The 22,205-nt window shown below is 35.9% G+C and overlaps 3 protein-coding genes across 3 annotated transcripts; 1 reads left to right on the top strand and 2 right to left on the bottom strand.

Annotated features, from left to right (window-relative positions):
* Positions 1 to 2,742: 2,742 nt before the first annotated feature.
* LOC111477724 (phospholipid-transporting ATPase 1-like) lies at positions 2,743 to 8,726 on the top strand. The gene is made up of 8 exons (XM_023121603.1): positions 2,743 to 2,889; positions 2,959 to 4,477; positions 5,226 to 5,562; positions 5,705 to 6,479; positions 6,592 to 6,715; positions 6,843 to 7,062; positions 7,355 to 7,813; positions 7,921 to 8,726. The coding sequence occupies exons 1-8, from the start codon at positions 2,743 to 2,745 to the stop codon at positions 8,126 to 8,128; spliced, it is 3,789 nt and encodes a 1,262-aa protein (XP_022977371.1). The 3' UTR covers positions 8,129 to 8,726.
* On the bottom strand, positions 8,638 to 11,993 carry LOC111478274 (protein FATTY ACID EXPORT 3, chloroplastic-like). Its single transcript, XM_023122457.1, has 6 exons — positions 11,280 to 11,993; positions 10,661 to 11,051; positions 10,341 to 10,508; positions 9,524 to 9,570; positions 9,377 to 9,414; positions 8,638 to 9,152 (listed from the first exon to the last, which is right to left on the bottom strand). Exons 1-6 carry the CDS (start codon positions 11,532 to 11,534, stop codon positions 9,080 to 9,082), a joined length of 972 nt encoding a protein of 323 aa, XP_022978225.1. The 5' UTR covers positions 11,535 to 11,993; the 3' UTR covers positions 8,638 to 9,079.
* A 334-nt stretch (positions 11,994 to 12,327) lies between these two features.
* On the bottom strand, positions 12,328 to 16,205 carry LOC111478209 (probable serine/threonine-protein kinase PBL1). Its single transcript, XM_023122371.1, has 5 exons — positions 15,952 to 16,205; positions 14,404 to 15,081; positions 13,630 to 13,887; positions 13,270 to 13,395; positions 12,328 to 13,104 (listed from the first exon to the last, which is right to left on the bottom strand). Exons 2-5 carry the CDS (start codon positions 15,028 to 15,030, stop codon positions 12,475 to 12,477), a joined length of 1,641 nt encoding a protein of 546 aa, XP_022978139.1. The 5' UTR covers positions 15,031 to 15,081; positions 15,952 to 16,205; the 3' UTR covers positions 12,328 to 12,474.
* Positions 16,206 to 22,205: the final 6,000 nt, after the last annotated feature.

Genomic DNA, 22,205 nt, shown 5'->3' with positions numbered 1-22,205 from the left:
TTTATTTATTTTTTTTTTTTATCCTTAAACTTTTAAATAAATTATATTTTTGTCCATGAATTTTTAAAATGTCTATTTTTGACCTCATACTTTAAAAATACTAAATAATCGACTTTTATGAAATTTTTAAAAAATTAATAATACATTATTACCAAATATTAACAAGTGAAAATTATTATAGAAAAAATAGAATTTAAATTAATTTACAGTAAATAAAAATTATAATGGTAAAAAAAAAAGACTATAATATCTGGAAACCGACACGAATAACAGGCGCTTGTTAAGTTTTAAAAGACTTAAAAAACGTGAACGACAAGTCGGCAGAAACTGTCCCCATCGTCCGCTTTTTCCTCTTTCTTACGTTTTTATTCAGATCCATCTTGAAATTACCAAAATAGACATTTCCGTACCCCTCCTTAAAATAAATTTTAGGGTATCTTTCTCTCTCTGCTTTTATTTATAATTTTTTTAAAAAAAATCTTTTTTCCCTCATAAATTTATTGTATGAAATTTATTCTAAATTACTTACCTCTTAGATCAACACGACTCTCCACAATAGTATGATATTAAGATTTAATGACTTTATTTTACGCTTCCCAAAAGACCTCGTACCCATAGAGATAATATTCCTTAACAGAAATTGATTGGTAGTTCAGATTATCGAGTCATATGAATTTCCCTAAAATTTAAATAGTACAAATATAAAAAATAAATATTAAATTTGTACGATTGGTTTAGAATCTATAATCCATTTCTTAATCCTTAAATATTATCTAATATTCTTCAAATCTTTTCTCTTTTTGCACTTTCTTTAACTAAGTGATTAATGGAATTTTGATGTGAAATTATGACAATGATAGCAATAAAAGTTCCTTAGCTACTAAGTCTAATCTAAATTCATCTAAAAATAATTTAATTAAAATAAATAAAAATAAATAGTTTATGAAATTTTAATATCCGACTTCAAATTTCTTATCTATGGCGGTTTATCAGTGACGTATTTATTTATACACTGGCATTGTTTTGTGCAGAACGTAGAGAATTTGTGTAATCAGGTATATTTGACTATAGGGAATGTAAGGTTAGATAAATCTTAACACTCGATGGTTATTAATTTAGTGTCTTAGTTGATTCAACGTGTAAAAGAGTTATAGAACATCAAAAACGATAGATACGAAAATAAAGAGAGATCAACACGAGGACAATCAGTTTGAATAGCTTCTCGAGTCGAAGACGGACCCACTTTGGATTTAGAGGTAGTAGTTCACCCTTTTGTAGCATTGCGGATTTATCGAACAACAAGTCCGGTCTCTTAATTGAGCTACTCTTTTGTTCTTTGATTGAAGATAGCAGGAGGATTATTTGTTGAAAATAGATATCTTATGACGTGATGACGGTCATGAGCAGAAGCTGAGAATATAATTTTGATAAGGAAATGTTTATCATTCCGTGCTTAAATGGAAATTTCCCAAGTGATTTGAGGTGGATCTTTATGGGTTCGATTCGGATTTAAAGAACATCTCTAGGTAAGGACGGGACGGTGGAGTATTTCACTGAATTAGAACCGAACCGAGCCGAATGCAAAATGGGTGGTTTTCCGATTTCCTCGGTCTTAGCATCTCTCTCTCTCACACTCTCTCTCCAATTCATTCTGGTTTCAATCTCTCCCTTTTTCTTTTCTATTCTTATCCCTCTGCCCCTTTCTTTACCTTTCCCAGTTCTTAATTAATTTGTTTTCTTTTGGGTGTTTTTGATCTTCCCGCCCCCGATTTATCTCCGGTGACGGCGATTTCAGGTGGGAGATCCCTCGATCCGCCTTCGCCTTCTTCTTCTCTCACTTCTCTGCCATTTAGCACTATGATTTCGTATTCAGTGCATTGAAGGGGCCTCTGATCTCTCTGCTTCTCTACTTCCTTTCATCAATTCCGAGACGATAACCCTTCTCTTTCATCCCTTATTGCAGGTAAACCATTTCTCTTTATTTCTCTTTTTTTTTTTTTCCCATTTTCTACATTTTTTTTTTTTTTTTTTGCGATGATTGCATAACTGGGTCTGATTCGATTGGGGCATTTTTTTAAAGGAAAAGAAAATTGGGCGGAAGGGGGGTTGTTTTTCAAGTCTAGGGTTGGTTATTAATTCGCGTTTGTCTCATTTGATTTCTAGTTTTTGGCATTGCGTGCTTGGCGAATCGTAGGGTGGCGTTGATATTTGGATCCACGAGAGGGTGTTGTCAATACTCCATCGAATCGAGCTGTTTGTGCATCATTGATTCCCCCTTCGATCAGATTTCTGTGGGCCTCTGTTGGAGATTTTGGAAGGCGGGTCTCTGATCTGATTTTTCTTGCATGTTAGTTTGTCACTTCTGTCATCAATTTGGAAACAGTGTTCCAGGGAAAGGCAGGAATCTGAATGTGTCGCCATTGCTAAGCCCTTCCATTATATTTCATTGTCTTCTTCATTTCCAGGCACAGAGATTTAGGGATTCTTTTAAAATATTTCGTTTGAATCGTGCTGATATTTAGTCTGCTGAGGCGTGGACGTTATTCAGAGGGAACTGATTGTTGGTAGAACAAGAATATGGGTTTAGGAGGATAATGGGATGCGGATTCTTAGTGAAATGGAGTTCAAATTCTTTTGGTTCTTTGTGTTTTTCTTGGATGGATTTGGGATGAAAGGTTTAATGTGTGCTGGGGATTCGTTTGATTTGCATGTGAGACTACGCAATGTTGTTAAAAGATATTTATGACATCTGATCAGCCCCTGCTGGCTTCATCAGAATCCCCATCTCAAAATCGTGGTTCCTTTGGTTGTCTATGTCGCAGTGCTTCTTTTACCTCTTCCAGTTACGACGATTCTCAGAATGACATTGTGGATGTGAAGGAAAACTGCGTCAGCCCTTTTGGAGATAACACTTGGAGTAGTGAGAATTGTCTCAAGAAGTTCCACTTCGCTATCTAGGAAGAGGCAGTTTTATACTGTTGGCTCCTCTGTTTTCCTCAGCAGTTTCCTTTTTCATACCCCACCCAGGATAGAAGACGCCTGGTCAAGTGGGGTGCAATGGAGCTACATAATATTAATGATAACCCTGAAAGCTTTGAACTCTCTAGGGTCCAGGAGAAGTTACATAAGGCACAAAGAAGTCGTCATAAAAGTATACAGTTTGAGGATAATTTACAGCATGACGATAATCCAAGGTTGATATACATCAATGATCCAAGGAGAACTAATGATAAGTATGAGTTCACAGGAAATGAGATAACCACCAGCAAATATACATTGATTACCTTCTTGCCAAAGAATCTCTTTATTCAGTTCCATAGGGTTGCCTATCTTTATTTTCTTGCTATTGCAGCTCTTAACCAGCTTCCACCTTTGGCAGTCTTTGGGAGAACGGTATCTCTTTTTCCCCTCCTGTTTGTGCTATGTGTTACAGCTATTAAAGATGGCTATGAGGATTGGCGTAGACATAGATCTGATCGTAATGAGAACAATAGACAGGCTCTCGTGCTTCAATCTGATGAATTCCGATTGAAAGTGTGGAAAAAAATACGAGCAGGTGAAGTTGTGAAAATCTGTGCAGACGAGGTCATTCCTTGTGACATGGTTTTATTGGGGACAAGTGATCCTAGTGGCCTTGCTTACATACAAACAATGAATTTGGACGGTGAATCAAACTTGAAGACAAGGTATGCTAGGCAGGAAACAGCATTTGCAGTAGCTGAGGGGTGTTCATATTCTGGTCTTATTCGATGTGAACAACCTAATAGGAACATTTATGAGTTCACTGCCAATATGGAGTTCAACAACCATAAATTTCCCCTCAGCCAGTCAAACATAGTCTTGCGTGGTTGTCAGCTGAAGAACACTGAATGGATTATTGGGGTGGTTGTCTATGCCGGACAAGAGACAAAAGCCATGTTAAACAGTGCAATGTCTCCTGCCAAGAGAAGTAAACTGGAGGGTTACATGAACAGGGAAACATTGTGGTTGTCAATCTTCCTCTTTGTCATGTGTCTAGTTGTGGCCCTTGGAATGGGGTTATGGCTTGTTCGGCACAAGGAACAGCTTGATACCTTGCCATATTATAGGAAAAGGTATTTCACAAATGGGGCCGACGATGGTAAGAAGTACAGGTTTTATGGAATACCTATGGAAACCTTTTTCTCCTTTTTGAGTTCTATTATAGTGTTCCAGATTATGATACCGATATCCCTTTATATTACAATGGAGATGGTGAGACTGGGGCAGTCATATTTCATGATTGAAGATAAGCACATGTACTGCAGAAACTCATCCTCAAGGTTTCAGTGTAGATCATTGAATATCAATGAGGATCTTGGTCAAGTTCGCTACGTATTTTCTGATAAAACAGGAACACTTACTGAAAATAAGATGGAATTTAAAAAAGCAAGTGTGTACGGGAAGAATTACGGGAACAACTTGACTGGGGGTTATGCATCAATGTATTCCATTCCAGGTACGAAAATGAATTCATTGCTACCATCATCATAATTTTGTAATCCATGTTTGAGTGAGCTCATAAAGATAACTCCTATAAGCTGCCAATGCAATTGCCATTGGTTAATGTTTCTGGATTTCTTTTAGCTTGGTGGTTGAAAAATGTTTCAAGTATTATTTTTATTGCTATTATTATTATTATTATTTTTTGCCCAACATGCTAACTAAGTGCACTAAATTTCTTTACTCTGATCTCTATCTTTTGTTGTTCAATGCGTGTTTGTTATTGAGCTTACATTTTTTTGGGGAGATCTTGCATTTTTTCTAATTTACTGTCCTAAGTGGTTGTAGTTACAAGTATATATTAGATGAACTCTTGAATTGAACTAATACTGTTGGGTAATTTCTTCGTACTTGGTATAAACATAACAAGATTTGTCGGTGACCTCCGTAACATCTCAATTTTACAAACTATTATAACATTTTTACTGTTGAGTTGTATGGTATAAGGAATATCTATAATCTTCAGAGTTTAAAAGGCAGGGGTTGGCACATGACTTCCAAAACTAATAAGAATTAGGTTTACTTGCATTTCTGATAACAATAAAATTAGCTCTAGTTTTTGGTGTCAGCATGATTTCCAATTATATGGCCAGCCTATGTCCTGTGGTGTTCTTCCTAGAGTAATCAAAACCTTCTGGTAGATGAAATTCTGTATCATGTGTTTTCTTTCTTTTTCCTTCATCTAGTGTGATCTTTTGCAACAGCAGCTATAGGGGGGAGGAGGAGGAAACTTAAATCTGAAGTTGCTGTTGATACCGAACTTGTCCAATTATTGCACAAGGACCTAAATGGAGACGAAAAGATTGCTGCACATGAATTTTTTCTTACATTGGCTGCATGCAATACTGTAATTCCCATTCTCATGGATGACAAATCTAGTTATGAAAATGGTGAATTGCACGAGGATGTCAAAACTATTGGTTATCAGGGGGAATCCCCTGACGAGCAGGCACTAGTTGCTGCAGCCGCTGCTTATGGATATACCCTTTTTGAGCGCACGTCTGGGCATATTGTTATAGATGTCAATGGTGAGAACTTAAGGTAGATAATCCCTTGCTTTCTAATTTTATTTCTTAGCTTGTCTGATTATTTTCTATTCCTACCCTGTTTTGTTGTGTTGACCATTTTTATGACGGTTTTGCTATACAACATTACATCATGTCTTTCTTTTTTGTGATTCTAGGTTGGATGTTTTGGGTTTACATGAGTTTGATAGCGTTCGCAAAAGAATGTCTGTTGTCATCAGATTCCCTGACAATACTATAAAGGTGCTGGTAAAAGGTGCCGATACTTCGATGTTGAGTATTTTAGGCAATGACTCTGATAGGGAAGAATTTATCAAGCATGCTACTCGACGCCATTTGAGTGAATATTCAATGGAAGGTTTGCGAACACTTGTAGTTGCTGCCAGAGACTTGGAAGATTCTGAATTTGAGCTGTGGCAGAGCAGATATGAGGATGCTAGCACTTCACTGACTGAAAGAGCAGTAAAACTACGTCAGACAGCAGCCCTTATAGAATGTGATCTAAAGCTTTTGGGTGCAACTGCTATTGAGGACAAGCTTCAAGACGGTGTACCCGAAGCCATTGAATCTCTTCGGCAGGCTGGAATAAAGGTCTGGATTCTGACTGGAGATAAGCAGGAGACAGCCATATCAATCGGTCTCTCCTGCAAATTGCTGACTCCCGATATGCAGTCAATTATTGTCAATGGAAGTTCCGAGTATGATTGCAGGAAACTTTTAGCTGATGCTATAGCAAAATATGGTATTAAATCAACACAAGGCAGAAGTCAAACACAGAAGATGAATTGTGAGAATAAACGCCATGATACACCAAAGACATCCAGTATGTCAGATTTTAATGAAGAGAAAGAAGAAGTGACTGATAAACCACTAGCTCTAATAATTGATGGAAACAGTTTGGTGTACATTTTGGAAAAGGAATTGGAGTCAGAGGCAAGAATCTTGTTATTACCTTTGAAAACCTATACATTTTAGCATCATCAATATTGCTTTAATACTTTATGACTTGTTAATGATTGTTGGAATGATTCCTATTTTATGGCAGCTTTTTGAGCTTGCAACTTCATGCAACGTTGTGCTATGCTGTCGTGTCGCTCCTTTGCAGAAAGCTGGAATTGTTGATCTGATTAAGAGTAGAACTGATGATATGACATTGGCAATTGGCGATGGTAAATTTCTTCTCTAACTCCCAAAATATCATAGATTATACCTTTGTTTGTTGAGTATAACTGTGAGTATAACTGACAAATGCTTTATGTGCTACACTCATCTGCTGTCCAATGGCAATTATTTTAGGGGCCAACGATGTCTCAATGATTCAGATGGCCGATGTAGGCGTTGGTATATGTGGACAGGAAGGGCGTCAAGCGGTAATGGCATCTGATTTTGCCATGGGACAATTTCGCTTTTTAAAAAGATTACTTCTAGTGCATGGACATTGGAACTATCAACGTGTAGGCTACATGGTTCTATACAACTTCTACCGCAATGCTGTTTTCGTCTTGATGCTCTTCTGGTATGGTTTCTTTTTGCATCATAGACTGGATACATGCTTTCCAATTCCCGAACCATTGACATTGAACTGCTTTCATGGTCTCCTTTAATACTATATGTCGTCAAACGAACTTAGAGAGTAAAATACTTCAAAATGGAAAATATAATTTGTGCTATAAAAGGAAATCAATGACCTCCCTTCTCTCCAGATCTGGAACATGAAGAAGGGACAGGTTCATGGCTCTGAAACATTATATCTTCTGTTGATGAAATTTATGCATTATTGATGTGCCTTTTTGTTTTGTATTTCTTAGGTACATTCTATGCACAGCATTCTCAACAACTTCAGCTTTGACTGATTGGAGTAGTGTGTTTTACTCTGTTATTTATACGTCTATCCCCACTATTTTTGTTGGTATTCTGGACAAAGACCTGAGTCACAAAACCCTACTCCAATATCCTAAGCTCTATGGTGCTGGCCATAGACAGGAGGCATACAATTTGCGGCTCTTTTGGTTCACAATGATTGATACCCTTTGGCAGAGTCTTGTTCTCTTCTATGTGCCATTATTCATTTACAAGGAGAGTTCCATTGATATATGGAGCTTGGGAAGTTTGTGGACCATAGCTGTTGTTATCCTTGTGAATGTTCACTTAGCGATGGATGTTCAACGTTGGGTATATATTACACATGCTGCAGTCTGGGGATCCATAGTCATAACGTACGCATGCATGGTGGTGTTGGATTCGATACCCGTTTTTCCTAATTACTGGTTGGCTTCCTGTACCGAATCTTGGTTATCTCGTCTGATTTGTGCTGCAAATTCAACGAGTTCGTCTGATTTACTTGCAGATATAACCTTTTTTTGTTGTTTTGCAGGACGATCTTTCATCTGGCTAAGTCCCCAACCTATTGGTTATCTATATTGCTCATAATAGTTGTTGCATTGCTTCCACGCTATCTTTTTAAAGTTGTGCACCAAAGATTCTGGCCCTCGGATATTCAGATAGCCAGAGAAGCCGAGGTACTGAGAAAACGAAAAGGTCGTGAACAGTTTAGTTCAAAGCAAGGTCGAGATTCCAATTAACACATGTCTATTCTACCATCTTTGTGAGCAAAAACTTATTTGCAGATGGCTTCCCTGTGGTGAGCACATGCGTGATTGTAACTTTGAAGGTTAGACATGCCAAGTGATGCATTTGTCCTTGGACGGAGATGAATTCTTTTAGTTAATAGATATCTACTCTGAAGGCTCAAGTTGCTTTAGAAGGTCGTATAATGCAAATTTAAAACTCGTCCTCAGACATGACCTGCATTGGGAGAGTTGGATCACTTGGATCACAGAGTTCGAAGTCGGGTGCGATATACAGATGGGAGACAGTGGAATGCCCCACCATACGAAATGTCTATGGTTGGGTCAAGGAGGGATGGAGGGATCTCGAGTCGTAGGGTTATATGTTTTGTTCTTGGTTGGAATGGAGGTGGGGAAGGATGAAATCGAATTCTCTGATATACTGTATCATATGACATTAGGGTGCTGAGATAAAAAGGAGAGATTGAATTGAAGTATATAATAGGGGCTTTTTTTTTTGTTCCTTAATTTTGTTTGTTTAACCCTTGTAAAGATTGGAGACATTTTTACGCATCAACATAAGGAATGAACACTCACATACACCTTTGCATTATACTCATCTCTTGTTTGTGCGTTGTAACCAAGCTGTTGCCTTTGTCCTAATGGAGACTTGGTTGATTTGGAATGTTTACATTCAGAGGAAGAACAATTTGAATGTGGTTTTCATTAGAGTTTATTATGACACTTACAGAAACCAGTTCAAAACATAAGATCAAGTTTGGATTGTGAAAACTATCACGACCATGCTCTAGCATTAAAACATCTACCATATTTTTCTTAGGGTTTGTTTAGGACTCTCGAGCTTGTAGCTTCTACTATCTCGCCCGAGCAATGAATGAAGAGAAGAGTCTTCCCATTAGTATTAATAAGTTCGTTGGCATCTATAAAACCGTTTTTCATTCTGTACTAAAAATCTTTTTGCTTTTTGATGCGAGCGTTCAGCATGATCCTACGAACGTAAAGTAAGACCATAGTTGCACTGCACAAAAAAGAAATGTCTCAGCCAACAGCCAACAAACCCTTCATAGTAGATCCATTAATAGGTCGGATCCATTAATATCGTGATTGGGTTGACCAAGCTGATCCATTAATAGGTCCGATCTATTAATATCGTGATTGGGTCAACGACAAGATTGGTTTCTTGGCATCCATCCAAAAGAAGCAATAGTGAACATGAGAAGAAAGAAGAAAGAAAAGACATACCTGATCAAAGTTGTCAAGAGATTAACAAATGATGGTCTCTGCATTGAGAAACAGAAAAACAAAAACAAAGCATTAGAAAATTCTGTAGGTTCGAGAGCATCATTTACCACGTAAAGATCATCTTTAGTTAGTATCTCGAGTACTCACCTGAAACACTAAGCGCAACTCTCTAAGAAATAGAATGCTTGCAATTGCTGTTGTACAAAAAAAATCTCGAAATGGTTAAAAATACGTTCTAAGAAGAGAGTCTAGAAGAGATGGAGACTGAACTGATTAGATGATTCGAAACGGATGGACTAAAAAAGAATGCAACTCATAAAACGGAGCAGGAACTATGAACGCACATGAAAATTCAATAAACATGAACATGATAAGACAACAGGAAAAATATTTGCCAATAAGAATTGTTAAACAAGTTTGAATGGTGTAGAATTAAGGACCAAAATGCTTACACGGCCTCACTACTAGCAGATATTGTTCTTTTTGCGATTCCTCTCAAAAATTTTAAAACGTGTATGCTAGGGACACCTTTATAAATAATGCTTCATTCCCCTCTCCAACAAATGTGGGATCTCACAATCCACCCCCTCCTTCCGGGGCCAGCGTCCTCACTAGCACTCATTCTCCTTCTTCAATCGATGTGGGACCCCTCAATCCACCCCTCTTTTGGGGCCCAGCATCCTTATTGGCACACCGCCTCGTGTCCACCCCTCTTCGGGGCTCATCCTCCTCATTGGCACATCGTCCGGTGTTTGGCTCTGGTCCATTTGTAACAGCCCAAGCTCACCACTAGCAAATAGTGTCCTCTTTGGGCTTCCCCTCAAGGTTTTTAAAACACTATTTGCTAGTGGTGAGCTTGGGCTGTTACAAATGTGGGATCTCACACTTACTCTAACACACCACTCAAATAGTGACAATCATTTATGTTACATATGTTATGTTATTGAATGAATGGCAAACTGACCTGTCTGCCCCTTCAGTGCAAGAGGAAGTGATTGTCCTCTTTTGTATGACTGCAAGCTTAAAACACTCAAGGCCAACAAAGCACCGCCAGGTATCATTCCAAATCTAACTGCAAAAAGGCTTCCGGTTATCATAAAGGATAGGAAACCACCACAAGAAAGGACCAGTCCTGTAGACCATTAGCAATAAAAAAAAGGGGTCAGCAGGAGATTTGTAAGCTCATGTGACGACTAGACAAATTGACACAAGAACAATGTCCATTAAACAAGTCACGGCTGACCCTACTCCGTCAAGCCTCGCATAAAGTTCGGTAATACATACCATATGGTATCCCATAATGAAAGTCTTGAAGTTTTGAAATATCACTTAAGTCAGCAGTTGGAGAAGTAAATGTTTCCACAATCTCCTTAACTTCTTCAGGACAGTTCTCTGCAACAGTGGCAATATATTCTTTACATTCTTCACCGCATTCTTGCATTATAAAGTTCAAATCATTCTTTGCCTTATCAGCTTGAATTTTCAAAAGCTTAGAAGTTTCTTTCAGAGCAACTAATGCTTTCGCAGAGTATTCCTCATACGCTTCCTTTGAAATGGCTTTCATTTTCAGGGCTTGTTCTTTGAAGGAATCTAAAGCTTTTTTCCATAACTCTTGTGGCTTTTCTGCATCAAAATTGATATCTTTTCCATCTTTCTCCCCTTGAGATTCTGAATGCTAATTATACAAATAAAAAAACAAAGGGGGCTATCAATCTACATTCAACGCATATAATCAACTATATCACCTTGAAAATTCACTAAAATAAACAAAATCTTGATTTATCAAGCAGGAACTTGTATATATATACATGTCTCCATTCAAAATAAATGAAATATCATATCACATGCAAATTTTAGCTTAAAAACCTTAACCCGTGACAGAAAAGAACAGAATTTAGCATACCGACTCCTCATGCGACGCGGAAAACACCATAACCCGTTGAGACAACGCACACCTTCGATACGGCGAGAGAAACCCATTATGGGTAAGAGTGCTAGCGACAGAGGAGACCTTACAAGCACGATAACCCATCAAGGGATCGAGCCGCAGAGACGAATTGGGGTGGTAGCGGACAGGAACAGCAGCAGACTTACTGAACTTCAAAGGGGATGGGTGGCCGGGGGAAGGAGTGGGATTGAGAACCAAAAGCGACTCCATTGGCAGCAACAGAAGCAGAGAAAGAGAGAGAAAAGCTAAGGGCGTAAGAGATGAAGGGAAATTGGGAGAGATTCAAGGGTCATGAGGAGAAAAGGGCTGTTAGGATGTTATAGAAACAAGGATACCGCCGGTGGAGCAATGAGAAAGTTCTGATCTTTTTGACGTTTTGGATTTGGGGTTTGGTGGGAAGAATCACGTAAAGAACCATCAAATAAACATTTGATGGTTCTTTGTCAAACCTTTTTGCTTTTGTGAAACCCCCTTGTTTCATAACAATACAATACTCCAAGCCCTCTTTTTCCTCTTTTTTTGAGTTCAACCCGGGTGAGAAGTCGAATCGTTCATTAAATGAACGTCTTATTCATTAAATTATGTTCAATTGCAGAGTAAAACCATTACAACAAAGAATAGAACAATGATCAGCAACCAAAATGGGAAAAATGGGCCACAGATAGACATGTGAATCAGAGTTCAATACTCAGCCTTACCTTTAATTGAGTCAACAGGGCAAGCAAGGAATAGCACATGTTCCTATCTTCTTCTGCTGCTACTTTTCAGGTAAACCTGATTGAGACAAGACGACAATCAAGAACCTTTTGACATGCTTGCTTGGGACTTGAATGAATGGCATCTTCAATCTGCTCCAACACTCATCCTGCTCAAAAGCTTAATCACATAAGTAATCTTCAATTTTGGAGGGAAAATAAGAATCATGGTTGAAGAAGATAGTTTGAAACTCGCGCATGAGAAAATATATAAAATTTACATTTAATGACATTGTTAGAACTATATCTACACAAAAATAAGCATATATTTATGTTTTTTTTTTTTTTTTTCCCATCTGCTGTACATTGTGTTGAATCAATCACCAGAAGACCAGAGAAGAAAACAAAGAAGAAAAGTTTAAAAAACAATAAACAAATAAAATAAATTTAGAATCTCAGTATCCTTCGATTCGAGGTCTTCGAAGGGATGATGCAGATGATTTTCGCCTTTCTTGTCGATCGAAATCCTCAAAGGAGAGGGTTGAACATAGCCGGGACGGAAGTGTAGGAGTGAAAGTTTTCGCACCAGGTGAAAGAGATGGGTGAATTCCAGAAGGTGGAGACGGCGAGAAACTTAATCTGGCTGCTGCTGGTGAAATGAATCCATCAAGGCTTGGTGATCTTAGCATCTGTTTTGCAGGGGAAGCAGAGGGTTCTTGCAGAGGGAATCGGCTCGATTGCTTTAAATTTTGGATGGTCTTCAGATGCTCAACTACATTTCTCATTGTGGGTCTTTCAGAGGGATCCTTCTGAATACATTTTTGAGCAATGTCAGCCACTGTCCTGGCTGCCTTGGTTGGGAAGCGGCCTTTTAATTGAGAATCCATGATCAACGACAATCGACCATCGTCGGCGAGGAACGGTCTGCTCCACTTAACTAAGTTCCTCTCTTCCTTTGGGTAACGAGAATCGAGATTTCTTCGCCCAGTTAGCAATTCTAGAAGAACGACTCCAAAGCTCCAAGCGTTGCTCTTTGGGGTAAGCAGCCCCCTCTCCAATGTCTCCATTGGTAGATATGCTGCTGCCTGAATATGTAAAAACATGAAAAGCAATCAACGGCCTTGCATTCAAACTGGTCTGAGCGAAAAATGAAGGTTTAAGAAGCCATGATAATAGAATGTACCACCAAAAATTCTATAGCATGATGGAAAATCAAAGGTAAAATTTCACTATTATAATCAAGAACTCACCACAGAATTGTTAGAGATGTCTGACTCGGGTGTAGGAACCTGTCCAACACATCCATATCCAGAAAGCTTGGCACTAAAATCCTTGTCGATTTGTATGTTGGCGGTCGAAAAATCATTGTACATTGCCTGTAAAATAAAGATCACATTCAGCTTTAAAATAATAAAACGCTCTGTTTTTTTCTTTTTTCTTGAGAGTGACTGTGTATGTTGGCTGGGATGGGGAGTGCGGAATGTTATTAGTTATTATTTTGGTCAATCGAAACACTTCCAATCCAAAATCAGTTATAAAATAACAACTCTAGGTTCAAGTAGTATTGATTCAAATGAGGAAAACAAGAAAATGGACCACTAAATGCTCACCTGAAAAGGTCCCTCTTCATGCAGGAAAGTGAGTCCTTGTGCAGCACATAATGCAATCTTTATTCTTGTATTCCAGTCAATAGGAGGCCCATCTGATCGTCCATACAATAGACGATCTAAGCTTCCGTGAAAGAGCCTCTCGTACACCAGCATTCTCTGCCCTGAACCCTCATGGGCATGAAATCCAAGCAATTTACATATGTTTGGATGTTGCAAGGATGCTAGAGTACTGACCTCGGAAACAAATTCCTTAAAACCCTGTTGTATAGAGTAGCAAGTGCATAAGAATTTCCAGTTGCTTCACAACCACAGTGATATAAATCAACTAAAGTTATCCCTAGCCTAAATGACAGTACAAAATACATTTTGAGTTAACTTAAATGTGTCAAAAGCCCAAATGACACTCCTGAGCTTTTGTGCGAACTAAATCATGTATAGATGTGTGAGAATAAAAGGATCAGTCCTAGTTTTTGTTGTAGAAAGCTAGCTCGCGGTGAAAGCTTTTAAACAGAAAATAAGGATGAAAAATTATAAACGGGAGCTAGAACACTAGCTACAAGAATGGACTCCAATCTAACATAATGAGACCACACGAGTAATTTACAAAGAGTCTGATCAACAGATGACGGTAACGAAGAATTAAATCTAACCAACTTTCAAAACTCGTCTACATATCACTCAATAAGAGCTGTCAGAGGTATCAGATTTCATGAACTACATAGACCATTCAAAATGGAAACATGCACAAGTGATATACCAGACTTTATATCTCACCTGGTTTGAGGGATGACGGCAAGTAACGGTGGCTTCAAACTTCTTTGAAGTCGACGCGTCATCTCCAAAAGAAGCCTTATACATTAAAGAAGACGTCTCTGAAACACAGGATTCGGCAGAAAAATTATGGCAAGCAGCAGATATTTCTTCAAACGAAAAATTTCTGACCGCTCCCACAGGTGGTAGTGGTAAAGGTCCAGAGGCATACAGAGGGCCAGATGACACCACTGATTTAAAGCTTCCAGTTTTCTTTAAGGCCACAATAATCTGGGGTGATGGAAGAGGAAGGGGTTGAGGACTTGGGGATCTTTGTTCCTTATTCATTCCGAATCTACCAATTGACTCTTCTGCTTCATCATATTCAACTGATGAAAGAGCGTCCTGTTCTGCTACATCGAGAGTCGATGGGGCGGACAATGTACGTACTCTACTTCCAGCAGCTCCATTAGCTGGTTGTACAGGTTTCACTCTGGTGTTAAAACTTGGTGGTGCAGACTGCAATGTGCGGATACAAATTTGGGGTTCGGGCAGCATAGTTGGCACAATTTCTTTAGACTTAACCCGTTTGTCATGAACACTCTGTGCATGATTTTTCTTCTTGCTCTTTGAAACTCTGAAACACCCCATCTTATGTTCAAGATGGTAGTAATGCAAACAAGCCTCGTACTCTTAATCAACCTGCAAAAAGAAAGAATAAATTATAGAACAAAGCCATCAATTAAAAGAAATTAAAAGACATAAATAAAACAAGTTCTAAATGAATAAACCCAAAAACAAAAGCTAACTATTTGTGCATTCATATTCAAATATCATCATGAAATAACTATACACGAAATACAACTAAAGCCCTCAATCACCATTTTTGTTTACTTCCTATCTTCTGCACGAAATACAAATCAAAGACGGAGATGATAAAAAAAATCAACAAATTTAAAAGAATATTTTAAAATCAACAAATTCCGTTCCTCCCTCCAACCGACGTGGGATCACACAATGAAATTCCTAAGAAACTCGTATAGACCCCATGAATAATCAAATAGCAATCCAGCTGCCAGAAAAGAGAACATCCATCCTTCCAAAACGAAAACAAAAGCAAGTTCACAATTGAAATCCCAAATAAATCTGCTCCAGCAAATTACTAAAAAGTAAACCTCAGAGCTGTATACCCATTAATCTTGTCATCTTCAGAATGACAAGAAAAAGCAACACCAACAGAAGAAATCATCGCAAACTTCTAACCATACCCACAAGCTCAATTACCCTAACTTTTGGGGGAAACCCCATTATCCATATCATCCAATCAAACAAAATCAAGCAAACAAAACCCCCCATCTCCACGGCGATAAAATCCACGAACCATTTCATCCGATTACACAAAAACAAGCAACAAAAACCCCATCTCCATCTGATCTTCCGACAAGAAAACAGAAACAGAAAATGAAGCCAATCCGGATAGAATTCAACAGTGGCGGAGTTTTCAATGAATTAAAAATAATAATTAAAAGAAATGGAACAAATTCAAAGAGTACACGGAACGATCATCCATACCTGGAGAAAGCAAGAGGTTGCAAGTAAGTGTAAACAGATCGACGGAGTGCGAAATGAATGGGATGAGAAATTGGGGTTTGTGAGATTGAATTGAAGTGGAAGAAGATGGAGGGAGGAGGATTAAGCAAAGATTTGGAGAGCAAAAACAGTGAAAGAAAGAAAGGGAAAATGATTGAGAATTGGTTTAGCAAACAGAGGGAGAAAGAAAGCAAAGAGCCTCCAATGAACAGTGTCGAAGTTCTCACCAAAACAAACATATTTATTATTACATTTAACAAAAAGTATCTTTATTTAATATTGCTCTCCCAAAATAGCATATTCCCCTCCTTATGACCTTTATACCCCTCCCTTCTTTATTTTTTAGTCCTTATATTTTCTAGGTTTTGCAAATTTGGCCTCTCAATTTTCTTAATTTATTTTACATAATTGACTTGCCATACACCATTGAAATTTGATCAAAAATTCAAGAACCCAATACTAAATTTGACTGTGAGATCCCACTTACATGGAAAGAGGGGAACGAGACATTCGTTATAAGCACGTGGAAACCTCTTCCTAACATACACGTTTTAAAATTGTGAAGTTGAAAGTGATACGTTACGAGGTCAAAGCGGACAATATTTATTAGTGGTGGGTTTGAGCTGTTACAAATGGTATTAGAGCTAGATACTGGGAGACGTGTCATCGAGGACGCTAGCCCCTAAAGGGGTGGATTGTGAGATCCCATACGGGTTGGAGAGAAGAATGAATATTTATTATAAGGGTGTGAAAACCTCTCCCTAGCAAACGCGTTTTAAAACCGTGAGACTGACGACGATACGTAATGGGTCAAAGCGGATAATATCTACTAATTAGGGGTTTTGGCTATTTTAAATAGTATAAAAGCAAGACATTGTGTGATGTGCCACGGAGGATGCTAGGCCCCAGAAGGAGGGTGGATTTTGAGATCACACTTTGGGTAGGAGAGGGGAACAAAGCATTCAGTGTGAAAACCTCTCCCTACCATATACGTTTTAAAACCGTAAGGCTAATGACGATACGTAATGGGCCACAGTGGACAATATGTGCTAGTGAACTCATTATATAATCTTTTGATTTTTGGAATCCGCCGAATATGATCAAATTAAACTTGCAGCTTAATTTACTTTTAAACTGCTATATGTTTTAATTTTAATATGTAATTTCAATGTCCGACATTTCTTAAGATTGTCGTATTATAATTTTTGGTATTGCATTCTATAACGTTTTGGTGTGATATCATATAGATTTGCATTTCAAGCCACTTGATTTAATAGGTTGTTTTTTGCATTTTCTTTTTTTGGTGACTCAATCATAGGAACCTTATAGTTAAGTGTATTTGGTTTTGAGTAAAAAGTTGTGCGTATTTAGCTTGGAGCAATCATAGGTTGGGTGACTTAACGTTAATTTTTCTAAAAAGTGTGTGATTGAGGACAAAACATGCTGAAAGAACTCGTGTTGGTCAGTATGATAGTTTTCACTCAAATATTGAGTAAGAGACGTGTCATGTCGTAAAAGATGCAGGAGACTGTCGGTATCATTAGATATTGAATATAAATTCTAAATCCTAATTCATTTCTTAGATATGGGGCATTGTAATATGGTCGTGAAATGCATGCAAAAATATGAATATAAATGAATTCACCGACCTAATAATGGCACACTCAAAAAGTGAAACTCATTTAGAAAGATAACTCGTAAATAAACTAAAAAATAATTATTTTGATAAATTATTTTTTAATAAAATAATAAAAGATAGGTTATGTTAATAAAAATATCCCTAAATTTTGTATTTTATTTAAAAGTTTCGGTAAAGTTTTTACATTTTAAAAAGAATGTCAAAAATACATTTTTTTTTTAATTTTAAAAATACCCTTAACCTTTCATTATTAATATTTTAAAATCTTTCATTTTTTAAACAATATTAACCTAATTAATTTTTTAAAAAAAACATTAAAAAATATATTGTCAATTGACACTTCATAAATCATTTCCTTTTTTAATGTTACTTTCACGAGTATTTTTGAAGTATGATACTAATGATAATGATATCTTTTAATATTTTGAAAAACTTTAAAAGAAGTTTTTGAATTTTTTTTAAAAAATAAATTAATAGGGTTTGGAATTTTAAAAAATTAAGAATATTAATAAAATTTTTCAAAACACACTTTTTAATGTTAAAAGGTATTTATGAAATGAAATATTAATTTAATGTTTTCGTCCAAAATTAATGATATTTTTTATTTTATTTTTAAATTTAAATTTTTTTAAAAAGATTTATATTTTTTAAATTGAGAAATATTATTGAAATTTTTGAAAATTTAATATAGAGAAAATCTAAAGTTTAAGGTTTTTTTTTTTATTAATTTAGATCGGTTAAAAAAGCACAAAATTTATTAGAAAGTAAAAGAAAAATAAATAATTAACTTTAAAAGAAAAAGAGAAAGGGTAAAAAGGGAATGGGCACGCGCAGGGGCAGAATGGTAATTTAAACAGCGCCTAGATTAAGATTGGGGGGAGGTGGCAAAACACCAGTCAAAAGTTTGACAATTATATTATTTTTAAATTATTGTTTTTCAAATTATATATTTTTATTTAAAAAAAAAAACTAATTTTTTAAAAGAAAAAAAAAACATGTTCCCTATATGGTCAACGACACCTATCTAGATAAACTTTGACTCGGGACATAGGCCGTCAGATCAGTAGCGGTGAAGAGATGGACGGGCACGATGCAGTAGCATTGAATTATACGCGGGGCCCACAGATAATAATAACTTTTTTTTTTGTCAAGAAATAAAAAAAAAGAAAAAGAAAAAAGGAAATCCATTTAACAGCTAACAAACATTGAGGGGCGGCAAAAATCCCGTGAAATTGTGGATGTTTCCACCGTCGCAGGTCGGCGGTTGGCGGTCGACGTTAGCGGTCGGCCCCACCGGCGGTGTTTAATTTGGACTCGCTTTTTCAACCTTTTTTCTTCCTTTTTTTTAATTATTAAAAAAGTTAGACTATCATTATCACCACGTGTTTTTTTTACTTTATTTTCTTCAAAATAATAATAATAATAATTAAATGAGATTTATATTAATAAATTAATAAAAATATTCATAATTTTCCAATTTTATCTTTAAAATATTTTTAAACTTTTAATAATATTTATTTTAAAAATACTTTTCGACTTTAAAATATTTTATTAATATCCCTCCACCTTTTTAAAAAAAACTAAAAACTACTCTTTTATTTAGTACTATGCTTTAAGAATAATCATGAAATTTTAAAAATAACGTTAATAAATTTTATCTTTATACCACAAAGTTTAAAAATTATCACTGTTATGTATGGACGAAAATCATCTATCAAAACTTTTAACGTTCAAGAAAGTTCTTGATTATTTTTTAGTGTGGTACTTACAAAAGGATTTTTTTTTTTAAATTTTGTTTAAAAATTGTAAAGTATTAATAAAATTTTTGAAAACTTAAATGTAAAATAAAAAAAATATATATATTTTTTTTGAAATATTTTTTTAAAATTAAATGGTATTTTTTAAATAAATATTACTAAGGATATTTTTAATTTATAATTTATAATTTAAGGGTATTTTAAGACCAAATATAAAATATAAAAATATTTTTATTAATTTAGCAAGAATAAATAAATAAATAAATAAAATATTGAGACAAAAGCAAGAATTTATTATTATAAAATTAAAATATTAAAGGTTTATTATTTTAAAAGTTCAAATATTTATTAGATACAAAATTGAAAGATAAAAAATATATATTGTTTAAAATAGAGACTTATCCTACCATAAAATATCATATCATAACATAACATTACATTGCATAGCATAGCAACATAACATAACATTCAATCACATGATACATGAAGGGGTCATGAGACACGTGTCATCATACATAAGATAGTTTTTCTAACCAAACTGATACATAAGATAGTTTTTCTAACGAAACTAATACTAGAATCACTTACTTGATTGGACTGGATCGACTTTACTCAATAATCATAAAATTGGGTTGTAACGCTCCTTATCTTTTGCTTCAACCTATATTGCCAAGATATCGTATCAAGACAAAATCTCGCACATAACTTATTTAAATAAGCTCCAAGAGGGTCCAAAACATAGGAGATAGTACCAAATACCCTTTATTGAGTCAGATAAGTTGCCAAGCCGAGTGACGGAGCCATTGAGTCGAGTTGCAAATCAAGTCGTCAAGCGAGCTGGGGTGGAAGCACACGTCGTGCACATGCAATGGCTGGGATGTGTACACAGCCACAGGTGTATCGAAACAGGTTGGTCTCGGGTGTGTAGTTCGTATCTCGTGGTCTGGACGCTAGGCTCCTAAGTTGTGGATTCGACAAGGTAGAGTTGGGTTGCTTCAAATTCGAACCCGACTCTAGACCCGTGGATCCCTTCTCTTCCTCACCCGACTCTCCCGTTTTCTCACCCAATTTTTTCTTTCTCTTCAAATCCAAGCTTCTCTTTTCGACGTTCCTCCACTTGAGATTCGGCCACCGTGCTCCTCCGCTTACCTCTCTCCCTCACTTGTGATGCCGAAAGCACTTGTATAGTGAGTCTCAACATCACAATTTCTTCATAAAACCAAGGTTCCCACTAGCGGCGAGTAGACAAATGGAAACAACATAAACCATGATCAAATTTACCGTTTTGTGCGCTTGGAATCATCGAACGCTTTTCACTACTAATTAAGTTGTGCTTGGAATCATCAGATTGCCAAATATTTGGGCGATTCATTTCATGGAGTCTTTAGATTCCCCTAAATAAATAACTCCTAAATTTTGTGAGTTATTTCGTTATATATTTCATTTGACGTGAGATATTTGGAAAACAGGTGAGGTTAGTCTAAGGTTCAATTCCTCGATTTAAGTTAAATTGAGTTAAGAAATTTGATTTATTTACAAAACAAGATGGACGTTCTAATAGAAAACGACAACAGGCGATACTTAGAGCAATTTTGAGGGACGAAAAGCAAATGTACTTGAATTTAGAAAAACGCCGGCTAAGGTCAACCAAGTAATCTTATTATCGGTCTGGTTATAATTGTATGTTGTTGTATGATGACACGTGCCCATGGCTTTGCATGTGTCATATGGTCGTATATTTGAACGCTTATGAAATGATATATGTACAACATGATATATGAATGTTATGCTATATGTAATGAAAATATATGTTTATGATATGACATATGTTTGACATGACGAGAGCTATGATATAATTGACAATTACGTAATCAATTGACATAATGTACAACCCAAATATACGCATGGTACACCTACTTTTTATCATCTACGAGTCATCTAAAGTGCCATGCGACAAAATTTTATTTATTTTTAAAAAATATCTTTTAGCCTTTTATCCTATGTGATTCGAGCGGGTCGCAAGAAGGTGAATGAAACCGAAAATATATTAAAATATTGCTCGTATTAATTTTGTGCTTTTTTAAATGATCGTTAAAATCCATATTTTCGCAAGTTTATTTAAATAGCATGGGAGATAATTAAAAAAAAAAAAAAAAACTATATTTATATTCCTATAATATATTTAAATTTAGTTGGACTTCACCTACTAAGAAGTGAGGAGCCGAAAGCCCACGAGGCCCATTGGGCCTCCTATAATGGGCCTCTCATATTTTATTTAATTTCAGATTGAGTTAAAAATGGTCACAAAATTTATTCATAAAATTAGTCAGACTTTTGTATAAGTTCTCATGATTTTGTTTTAGGTTTTCATCCAACACCTCCCCTTATAAATTCATGATCATTTCCTTAATTAGTCGGTGTGGAACTTTCATCCGAACAGTTGGTTGACTTTTGTTTGTTTGGTTATAATTTCTTATGAACTTTGGGTTAACCCTACGTGGAGTCGTAACTTTTCTCTTCTCATAGAAACCTTGTAGCGACCTTAGATTTTTATTTAACCTAAAGTCACTATTGTATACATATCTTTTTTATTTAACCTAAAAAAGTTTAAGCTAGTTTCATACGAGCAAATATATATTTCAAGAAATGAGTGATATTTTACGTCTTTCAATTATTTTATTAAATGATATTAATTTAGTAACAATTAAATTAATTTTGAATTACCGATTAAATGAAAAAAAAATTATACGAATGGTTAAAGAAAACCTAAGAATTTATTTAAAAATTAGCTAAAATAATTTTGGATAAAAAAATGGGAAGACTTTGAATATAATTAAAGG

This window comes from Cucurbita maxima, unplaced genomic scaffold, assembly GCF_002738345.1.
Source record: "Cucurbita maxima cultivar Rimu unplaced genomic scaffold, Cmax_1.0 Cma_Scf00004, whole genome shotgun sequence".
Classification (NCBI taxonomy): domain Eukaryota; kingdom Viridiplantae; phylum Streptophyta; class Magnoliopsida; order Cucurbitales; family Cucurbitaceae; genus Cucurbita; species Cucurbita maxima.
Note: the sequence above shows the minus strand (reverse complement) of the source record. Positions and strands in the feature narration are given on the sequence as shown.

What these genes read in the sequence shown, in the direction of transcription:
- LOC111477724 (XM_023121603.1), top strand. Translation starts at nt 2,743, where the DNA reads ATGACATCTGATCAGCCCCTGCTGGCTTCATCAGAATCCCCATCTCAA. An exon ending in GACATTGGCAATTGGCGATG is followed by an intron (nt 6,716 to 6,842) that starts GTAAATTTCTTC and finishes CAATTATTTTAG; the next exon opens with GGGCCAACGATGTCTCAATG. An exon ending in CCCGTTTTTCCTAATTACTG is followed by an intron (nt 7,814 to 7,920) that starts GTTGGCTTCCTG and finishes GTTGTTTTGCAG; the next exon opens with GACGATCTTTCATCTGGCTA.
- LOC111478274 (XM_023122457.1), bottom strand. Translation starts at nt 11,534, where the DNA reads ATGGAGTCGCTTTTGGTTCTCAATCCCACTCCTTCCCCCGGCCACCCA. An exon ending in TCATTATGGGATACCATATG is followed by an intron (nt 10,509 to 10,660) that starts GTATGTATTACC and finishes AATGGTCTACAG; the next exon opens with GACTGGTCCTTTCTTGTGGT. An exon ending in AGTTGCGCTTAGTGTTTCAG is followed by an intron (nt 9,415 to 9,523) that starts GTGAGTACTCGA and finishes TTCTCAATGCAG; the next exon opens with AGACCATCATTTGTTAATCT.
- LOC111478209 (XM_023122371.1), bottom strand. Translation starts at nt 15,030, where the DNA reads ATGGGGTGTTTCAGAGTTTCAAAGAGCAAGAAGAAAAATCATGCACAG. An exon ending in ATGAAGAGGGACCTTTTCAG is followed by an intron (nt 13,396 to 13,629) that starts GTGAGCATTTAG and finishes TTTATTTTACAG; the next exon opens with GCAATGTACAATGATTTTTC. An exon ending in ACATCTCTAACAATTCTGTG is followed by an intron (nt 13,105 to 13,269) that starts GTGAGTTCTTGA and finishes TTACATATTCAG; the next exon opens with GCAGCAGCATATCTACCAAT.